This window comes from Helobdella robusta (genome assembly GCF_000326865.2).
Source record: "Helobdella robusta unplaced genomic scaffold HELROscaffold_6, whole genome shotgun sequence".
NCBI classification, from domain to species: Eukaryota; Metazoa; Annelida; class Clitellata; order Rhynchobdellida; family Glossiphoniidae; genus Helobdella; species Helobdella robusta.
The window spans coordinates 5,319,449-5,330,364 of NW_008705330.1; the positions used below are offsets into that span (position 1 = coordinate 5,319,449).

The 10,916-nt window shown below is 31.3% G+C and overlaps 1 protein-coding gene across 1 annotated transcript; it reads left to right on the forward strand.

Moving 5' to 3' along the window:
• The first annotated feature begins 1,746 nt into the window (after positions 1-1,746).
• On the forward strand, positions 1,747-8,254 carry HELRODRAFT_95795 (hypothetical protein). Its single transcript, XM_009029434.1, has 14 exons — positions 1,747-1,830; positions 2,117-2,261; positions 2,431-2,601; positions 2,921-2,999; positions 3,349-3,403; positions 3,929-4,028; positions 4,720-4,817; positions 5,097-5,211; positions 5,640-5,712; positions 6,058-6,160; positions 6,274-6,424; positions 6,647-6,739; positions 6,962-7,101; positions 7,558-8,254. Exons 1-14 carry the CDS (start codon positions 1,753-1,755, stop codon positions 7,651-7,653), a joined length of 1,497 nt encoding a protein of 498 aa, XP_009027682.1. The 5' UTR covers positions 1,747-1,752; the 3' UTR covers positions 7,654-8,254.
• Positions 8,255-10,916: the final 2,662 nt, after the last annotated feature.

Genomic DNA, 10,916 nt, shown 5'->3' on the forward strand with positions numbered 1-10,916 from the left:
AACATTGTAAGCCTGGGAGGACACATAATGATAATAAATACGAAATAAAACAGCTTCGTGTTGCCGAAATCCTTATTAAAAAATTAATTAATGCTAAATGGGCAAAAATATTTAACGATATTCGCATATATATATATATATATATATATATATATATATATATATATATATATATATATATATAATCACTCTTTTTTCAAATGCGTTGTGTTCCATTCTTAGTCTTTTAAGTATATGATTCCATTGGATTTCTAGCACTGTTTTTCACCATAGATGTTATAAGGAGACATTTCAAGTTTTTTCAACATTTTAACATCATATCATCTATATTCTTGTTTATTTTTCACATGTGTAATGTATTTATTTTCTAGATATTCTCTCTCTCTTTATATATATATTTATATATAATTATTTATATAAATGAATATACATTCATATATCTATATATATGTAAATGTTGGTAATAGACCATAATTTTTACAATATTCTATAAATTCTACCGAATGTTTGGCGTTAATATGTTTGTAACCAAAAAACTTTAATGAGAAAAATCGAAAAAACAAACTACAAACATATTAACGCCAAACATTTGGTAGAATTAATAGAATATTGTAAAAACTATATATATGTATATATATATATATATATATATATATGTATATACACAGGGTGAAAAAATATTTATCTATCTATAATGTATGCTTATAAATGTTGATGCGAGAGAAAAGATTGACATCAACCTAATGTCATTTCATTTATGTTTATATATAGTAGATAGGTACACGGGAGATAGATGAATGGTTTTAATTGCAAATAAAATTTATTTACGATTGATCGGAAAGTGATTTGAATCGTAATTTTACATAAAAAAACGCTGCTGTATTTGTAGAAATAATTTAATGTTTATTTATTTGAAAAACTACTCAGTTGTGGCAAGAAAAAAAGTGATGTGAAATACAAAAAGAGAGAAAAATACATGAACAAATACAACAAAAGAGAATTACAGAATAAAAATAAGGCCTGCCATTCCCTGACAAACAGAAACCTCTTCTAATCTTCTGGTCAATCAATATCAGTATTCATCAGACAGAGACTCCAAACCAAATTATAATTATTTTGCTAGCCAGGCAGGCAGAATGCTCAATCTTGTTTTTAGTTAGTTTTTTTATAGTTAAGTTACAAAATTATGAAAGTGTATTTTGTTAAGTTAAAGTTTTTCAAATTTAATTTAGTTGCAAAACTTAAATGTTAAAAACATAAAAGTTAAATAATTAATAAGATTAATCTACTTGTCTCATTATGTTGTTTTTTAAAAATTAATAAATTTAATATTGTTCATGTATGTATGGTCAAACAAATTAATGTATTAATTATTTGTTCATTTATTTTTAAATTTAAATGTATCTATTATAATGTATGAATATTGAACACTGGTGAACATAAAAGTTGAACAATTTATTTACTAATGGATTTTTAACTATTGGCATAACATTTTTATTTTTTGAATGCTTTTTAATAAAATTAAATTATAAGTTGAATAAGCGAATTATCACTAATAATTATTTAATAAGTTAAAATGATTTTTTATCAGTAAAAATAAATGAAATATTTTTTATCTATTTTTAAGTTAAAATAAAGTTGCATAGAATAAATAAAAGAAAATTTTTATAGAATAGAATAAGATTGCATAGAAATATAAATAAATGGAATTAATTTATCATGATGCATATTTAATACATCCTCCAAGCCACAATGCATTTCATCACAGTGACTCCAAGGTTTTATATTATCATGACAGGGTTGTCCTCCTTAGTGTCTGCTATAATACTCGTTAGTATTAAATCTCCTCAATTCGAAAATTTCAGTTTTCTAGTTTAGATTAATTTTTGTGAAAAATAAGCGTTTGTGTTTTTACATTTACAGTTAAGCTTACAGTTTTTAAATTCTATATTTTTTCATTTTTTATTAGTTTTTGTTAATAGTTATATTTATATATATATATATATATATATATATATATATATATATATATATATCATAAATTGTATTAGTAGAGTTTGATTGTAGGATCTTTTTAAAAATTTGCATAACGTTATAAATACGATCACCAAAGCAGTTATTTGAGTGGTGGTATTACAAGAAGTATGGCATCTCATTCATCGAACACATCACCATCAACTACTTGTCACCATTGCTCGGCGGAGCAGATCCCAACACATCGGAAATTGACGACATAGCCAGTGATGATCAAGTTGTTCCAGGTTTTTTTCTTGCTCTAGTATTTTGAATTTACATCTATATGCTAGTGTTAATGTCATTATAAATATTTTCTATGACTTTTCAATCATTCATTAATTAGAGTTTGTGTATTATCATTGTTTTGTGGGAATGAGTGATCTAAATCATTTCCCTCTATTAATAAAATTACAGAAACAAAAGTTTGGCAAAACCCATTGAGTTTATTCAGAGGAGCAGAGTACCAAAGGTTCCAGACGGCCACTGGTTTAGAACCTTTGACTTATTACGATATGAACTTATCTGCCCAAGATCACCAAACATTTTTCACATGTGAATATGACAGTGGAAAAACAGATTATGAAGGTTGAATCTGTTGTTGTTGTTGTTGTCGTTATCGTTGTTTGAATGTTTTGACATTGTTGTTGCATAATGTTTTTGCTGCTTTTTTGTGTTGTTTGTTGTTGTTGGATATACTGTCACTCCAGATTTTTAGCTCGCATGTTGCTATTCTCGTTTCATTGTGCTACGTCACAATGGTGGTTATTCAGGCTCTTTTTCTTCTTAATGTTATAAATGACGTTTCCATTGTATGAACTAAAGCAACCATGAATGATAATAGCAATAATTTATTATATTATTAATATTTTTATTATTATTAATTTTGGATAGTTAATAAAACCAGCCATGCAGATAGCTTGGCGGGAGAGAGACAAATCGGCTCGCATATCTGCTGCAAGGGATGTTCTAGAAATGAGTCCAGAGTATGTTATGTGATATCATCTGATTTATTATTATAACTATTATTATTATTATTATTATAATTATATTATTGTATTGTATTATTATTTTGTTCCATTCAATGATACCTTATAAGTTGTGAATTATGTTTTTAAAAGAATGGGTGAGATGATGGATATTGTCATTTTTTTTCTATCCGTCATATATGTACATAATTTTTTATTATTTAACTACTTATCTACCTTTTTATATTATTATTATTATTATTTATTGTTATTATTATTATTAATTAGGAATAATTTATAAAAGCAGCCATTTTTAGCATATACATTTAATTATTTTTCTTCTTTCTCACATGCTTATTTCCGGCAGCTGTGCCCCAGCTATGATATTATTGGCTGAAGAGGATTGCAACACCATATCTGAAGTAATTATGATACAATGATGCTTCTGTAATGATATAATGATGGTGTGATGATATAAGAGGATGATTTGATGATACAATGATGATGATTTGATGGGTGATGTGATGATATAATGATGATGATGTGATGATATATTGATGATACTGTGATGATATAATGATGATTGTGTGACAACAATGATTGTTTTGGTTATGAGGATGATGTTAACTGTTGTTAACAACAATGTCATCTACATTTTCATCATTATTATATTCATTATCATTTGTATTATCATCAGCTTTATAAATTTCATCACTTGTATCTACACCGTTTTCACAATCTATATCATCTTCATCCTCTGTATTAAGTATGTTTTCATAATCTGTATCATCTTCATCCTTGATATCAATTATGTTTTCTTCATCTATATCATCCTCATCCTTGATATCAAGTATGTTTTTATCATCTATATATCATCTTCATTCTTTATATCAAGTATGCTTCCGCCATCTATATCCTCACATCATCTCACACCATGATAATTGCAGGCAGAAAAGTTGTTAAGACAGGCGTACAAAGTGGCAGAGACGAACTGCAGAAGGTCCCAAGCCACCCAGTATCTCAGTGTGGCCAATGAAACCATATACAGTAAGATCAGGATGACGATGAAGATGATGATGACGAAGATGATGATGACTGTGATGAGTATGATGAGTAAAAAGATGATGATGATGGTGTGGATAGTTGTGCATTGGCTCTTGTAAGTACATTTTTTTTTAATTTTAATCATTGTAGACATCATTTGATCATTGTCCTCCTCGTTTATCATCATCTGACATCTACCTACACCTCCTTCACTGTTATCATCTTCAGTTCTTTTGTCATTATCTTCATCATTTTATTTGTCTTCTTTTGTTTTTTTGCCACCTAGACCATCTTTACTTACTGTTTTTCTAACCAATCAATTAAAAATTTATCTATCTCTAGTTGGTTAAAATTTGAAAGCGCCATCACATAACGAAATAGAATAACATTTAAAATGACTCCAAATCATCATCTTCACCATTTTTTGCCCATGACCGTCGTTCTTCGTCACCTTTGTCATCATCATACTCGCCATGGTATTCATCATCTGGACCATCTTTACTATCGCTTTCATCATCATCTTCACCATTATATTCATAATCATAGTCCTCCATGTAGCTTTTTTTTATCATCGTCATCAAACTCGACATCATATTTATCATCGTCACCACATTTGTCCATCGTCATATTCGTCATCATCGTCCTCACCATATTTTTCCATCGTCATATTCGTCATCACCGTCCTCGCCACCAGGACGTGACGTCAACGTTCTTGTGTACATAAAGAGGAGGCTGGCTATGTGCCTGCGTAAGTTGGGGAAAGTTCGGGAAGCTGTGAAGATGATGAGAGAGGTTAGTCATTCACTGCACGTCATCACTGCTACCGTTGTCAACGTCGTCGTCATCATCGTTCTCATCATCGTCATCATTGTTGTTATTAACATTATCATTTTCATCATCATTCGTCATCATCATTTGGAATGTTATTAATAAAGCTTAAGATTTGTCTACGTCTCTTTTTTAATAGTTTGTTTACTGCATTTGTAAATGTATTCACTAATTTGTCAATCCAGATCTCAATTAATTAACTAATTTTCATTCATTCATTTATACATTTCTTCCCTCACTCAGATAATAAGAGACTTCCCAGCCATCAACCTGTTCAACATTCACGAGAATTTAGTTGAAGCTCTTCTTGAGCTACAGGCGTATGCTGATGTTCAGGCACTGCTAGTCAAATATGATGGTTGGTTGGTTGGTGGGTCGGTTGGCTGACTATTTGGTTGACTGGTTGATTAGTTGGTGGGTTGGTTGGTTGGTTGAGGCTGGTTGGTTAGCTTTGGCTGGCTGGTTTCTTAGTGTTTTTGGATGATTTTGCTATTAATGATGTTGATGATGATGGTGATGAGGATGATGATGTTGTTGTCGATGATGATGATGATGATGAAGGCGAAGAAGAAGATGATGTTGACAATGTCCATGTTTATAAAATGATTTTCAAGTTGTTTGAAAATTATGACAATGAAGAGGAAAAAAATGTAATGAAATAATAAGGTAAAAATTCATCTCATGAAGAAGTTATCATCGCCATCATCATTGTCATTTTCAAATTTATCATTACTGCCATCTTCATGCTCCGTCTTCACACTTCATCCTGTTTTCCACAACATCCAGACATCAACCTCCCAAAATCAGCTCTAATATGTTACACAACTGCGCTGATGAAGGCTAGATTAGTGGCTGATAAGTTAGTTGGTTTACTGGTCGGTTGGCTGGTTGGTTGATTAATTAGTTGGTTGGTGGTTGGTTAGCTGGTTGGTTGGTTTGTTGATTGGTTGATTGATTGGTTGGCTGGTTAGTTGATTGATTAATTAATTTAATGATTTGTTAAACCCCTTCTATTTCATCACTTGGCTTGATATTTCGAATAATGCACTTATGTTGAATGATATCAACTACATTGGCCATGCTACCAACATGTATGATATGAGAAGAAAGAAATAATACCTCTATTAAATTAACCGTCATCAACAAGCCATCTTCAAATCATCATCATCATCACTACTGCCATCGTTATCAAAACCACCATCAGGTTCTCACCGGAAATGGCTATTCGTCGTGGTCTGACCACACCTGAAATGGCGGCTGTGGAGGCCATACACAGGGCTGTCGAGTTCAATCCACACATTCCCAAGGTCTGTCTGTCTGTCTGATGTTTGTCTGTTTATTTGTCTGACTGACTGCTTGTCTGCTCCTTTAGCCATCAGCCTATTCTACTCCTCACCATCGTCATACCATCATCTCATAGTACCTGCTAGAAATGAAGTCCCTGATATTGCCGCCCGAGCACATCTTGAAGCGAGGGGACAGTGAAGGGATAGCATATGCATTCTTTCACCTCCAGCACTGGAAGAGGGTTGATGGTGCCCTGAACCTCCTACATTACACCTGGGAAGGCAGTTAGTTTTTTTTATTTTTCTTTTTTTCGTTTTCTGTATTTTTTAACTAAGTTTGTTTGTGTTTGTTTAATTTTGTTAGTCTGTAGTTTGTATGTGTTGGTGTGTCTTTTTTTGCAGAAATTTTTTATGTATTATGTTATTTTATTTTTTATGCATTTTAAATTTGTTGTGAGTTTTTTTTTCTTATTTTGAATCAAATTTCTGGAAATTCACATCGGCCAGCATTTCGCATGATCCCGTACCCGTTGGAGAGGGGTTTGATGTTCTACGCTTATCCATCGGGGACAGAGGTTACAGATAGAAGCCTACTACCATGTTGGTTCCTTTTTTGTTTCATTAATTGATTAACTGACTGGCTGGCTTGCCGGTTGACTAATTTACTGACTGATTGATTGGTTGGTTTTTTGGTTGGCTGATTGATTGATTGGTTGATTGATTGATCGATTAAATATTGATTAATGATTAAACGAATGAATAATTGAATAGAAATTTGAACGGCTGGTTGTATTAATCAGTCAGTAAATATTCCATCACCAGCATTTCACGACCTGTCAATCTACCCAAAGAAAGACCTCCCCTTTTACATCCTCTTCACTGGAGGATTTTGTTCCGTGAGTGTGCTGATGGCTCTTCTGACACTGCAGTATCCAGACTCAACGACGCATTACACGAGAATGGTTGGTGCTGCTGGCTGTTGCCGCTGCATTGTTGATGCCCTTCAGCTATAAAATGCACACTGCCTTTTGAACAGCTATGACCGGCATTTTTTTACATCTGTAACTATGAGAAAATCAAAAAATCTTTTTTTTTATGACAATTCAACAAATTTTGAGTTAGGTCTTAGGTCGTTTATAAAGTGTCATGCTGTGATAAGTTTGTTTTTGAATAAATAGGTTAGCCGATTTAATTCAAATGTTAATAATTAAGTCTTATTAAGAAGCTGTTAAATTACTGCAAGTTAATTAAATAAATTATTGGTAAAAAGCTCTGAAAAAAAAATCGACAGCAAAAACTTCTTCTTCAAGCGCTGAATTGGGTAACATTTTGAAACATTTACCCGATAGATTAAATTTTCATTAAGAAATTTTATTAATTGAATTTACTCTGGTTTAATTTTTAATGCTTGATTTCAGATCTACAACGGAGTAGCCACACTGCTAACCTGGGTGATGAACAGATTCTACGCCGTGCTCCCCCCTAATATATTTCACTATCTCTCAAAAGTTTAATCGCATTTCATTTCATTAATGTAGTGGAAGTAGCAGTAGTGTAACTGTAAACACTCACACACATAAACACACACACACACACATAAACACACACGTATATTTATATATTTGTTGGATAAAAACTGTCAGAAATGCAATTATTGATGAAAATCACATCATGTTCCGCGTTAGTTAACTCCTGTTTAATTTTTCGATTTTTCTAACGATAGTAAATGGAAGTCAACTAAGGCGGAACATGCTGTGATTTTCATCAATAATTATATATTTGTATATACAGCTTGTTTAAAATGTAAAGTTAAAGTTGGTTATTTATAGAGACCTAATTATATCTTCAATCTCAATTTTTGAATGCTTGTAATGCAGTGTATGCTGTTTGTATTAATTTGTTGCAGTTGCAATAATTTAATGGTTTCCAAGTTAGTGAGATATGAAAAAGATTTTAACATAGTACGCATCTATTTCACTAGTAAGATACAAGAATTTCAAATACATCTATTTTACCAAATGTTAATTTGTCATGTAGCTTTTCTCCGCAGACAAACAGCAGTCAGTAATTTTATTATTATTTCAACTTTTATTTTCGTTTTGTTTCTGCTTTTGGTTCTTTTTGAAAAATTCTTTGCTATAGTTGTTGTTAATGTTGAGTTATTGTATTTGTTATTGAACATTGTGTTTATTAACTATAATTCTTATTCTTATTGATAGTCAACTTCTCAACAGTCACTTATTTGGCTAACGCACAACATTTAGCTAACAAACAAACAAACAAACAATCACAACGTATACGAGAATGCAATTAGCAGTCATACACTTCTGCATACGATAGATGGTTTCTCTTTGCTTTCAAGCTAGGCCAGTGTGACGTAGGATCCTAAGTTATCTTAACACTAGATTTATTGCTGCTATCATTTTTTTTTTTGTAATTTACGATCCAAGTCAAGGTTTGAAATTGAGTTTTATCGCATGCCGTCAGATGAACATCTGAGATGGCATATATTCTCTCTACGTAAATAATTGAGTATGTAAGTATGATCAACTGGAGAAATGTTAGAATGTATGTTTGAATGTATATGAGTCATAATTTTTCGTTATTTTATTCTGTTGACGAGCCACAGATTCGACTTTTCTGTCAAAGAATTTTTAAAAAATCATGACAAGATTGAGATGTTGTTGTTACGTGCTGTGATCATTTTGTGATTGTAGCTCGTTCGTTCGTTGTTTGTTTCGTATTGGCAGTTTTTTTCAATCTACTTTTTATAAGGTTCTTGTCACTTTTTTCAACATTCGCCACCGCATTAATTTATCTTTTCATAGTTGACTAAATCTTGTTCATTTTTAAACGACTTTTAATTTTTTATACCGAAGTATTATTTTTTCAAGTAATTTGAATTTTAAGGAAACAATGAACGGTTTTATTTTCATTAAAGTTGCTTTACATTTTATTTATAAAATTGAACTAAGTATTACAATGATCTTCTACCTTAATAATAATGTTAATTGATTTAATGTTGTATCGTCTGCATTGCTTATTTCTTTTTCCAAGACCATCACTCATTTCACTTACACTATTTTGCCAGGATCCGAACTAAGAGGTTTGTCAGAGGGGGCAAAGATTAGTTAGGTGCTCCCTTTCCCTCCAAGCACCAATTAATTCTTATACTATTCTGTAAATAACTTTTCAATTTTTTAAAACTTTCCAAATAATGCCGCACCATAAAATTTTCCCCCTCTCCCATAGTTTAGTTCCGGGTCTGCATCTTGCTGTCGTTGTCAATTAAAATTATATGCGCTTCATCTACCTAACCGGCTGGTGGATAATTAAATGTAAATACGTCGCGTGTTAATAGATTTTCATTTAGTTATCCGATCTTTTTCGACTAAATATCCGTTGCATTACAATCTAAGCTTGGAAATTAGAATATACAATACATACACACATACATACATACACATACATATACAAATCAAGTTATAAAACATTGAAATGTAGTCATAAACTTTTTAAAAAACATTTCTTTAAAACTCATTTGGAAAATTACCACTACACCGTTCTTACCAACATTGCATTATTATTGATGAACAATCTTATTTAAAAAATTTCAATTTAAAAATCATTTGAATTTGGTTTAGTATCGTTTCATTATTATTATTATGTATATTAAAGCTTAGCAGGAAGTATTTTTGTGTCAGTTTGAAAACGTTGTAACATCGGCAGCGTGTTTGTGTGTGTGTTTGGCGTGTTTGTGTGTGTGTGTGTGTGTGTGTGTGTGAAACGCCACCGGCACAGGAATCAGATGGAGCCACATTGTCCAGGAATGTTCAAGTATTCGTTTGAAATTTCCCGACTGCGGTTTCCCTGACTTCGTGTTTAAAAATCTAATTGACTGACCGTGAGTGAATACGTCTACAAATTTGCAATTGTGATGAAGTTGATGTCCGTCCACTAATTACGTTCATGCGCCACCTAACCATCATACCCCGTCCATCAATTAACTGTAACCTAATTGTATGGTAGAAATAAATTTCGTCAATTACCTGTGGAAGTTAGTAATGGTAACAAAATATGTTTCGTCGATGGAAAACAAAAGGTTATCAAAATAACGAATAAACAAGTGCTAATGAACTGAACAAATTATTGCAATGAAGGAAAAAACATCTTAAAGGTAAGTATTTGTCGTGATATGATCTGCTGGCTACTAAATCGTCAACTCACTTCTAAACATATGCAAACCTTCTAAAGAATTAACTAACTCTGTTTATATAAATATATTTTATACGTATTCACATAAGAACTATGAAAATTAGCTACCAAATGCTATTTATCTTTAACATTATAAATTACGAGACACGAAAATGCTACCAGGAAATCGAATTGAAACTGTCGTAGGGTAGCGTTTTCGGGAAAACCATTGAGTAAAACGAATCAAATATATTAATCTGAATATATTAAACGTCAAAAATACACGCACGCAACATGCACGCACACACAAACACGCTAACGCATAAAAAAAATTACCTACACGGACCAGAAAACCGTTGTCTTGAAAGCAGAATGCAATGAAAGAATTTGAAACAATGTACACATAATTTAAGTAATTATAAAATAAATAACAAAAATATAAGCTAATAGATATACAAACGATATATATATATATATATATATATATAAATATTATGTAATATATATACACATATTATATATATATATATATATATATATATATATATATATATATATATATATGGTTTGGGTTGGGTGGTTG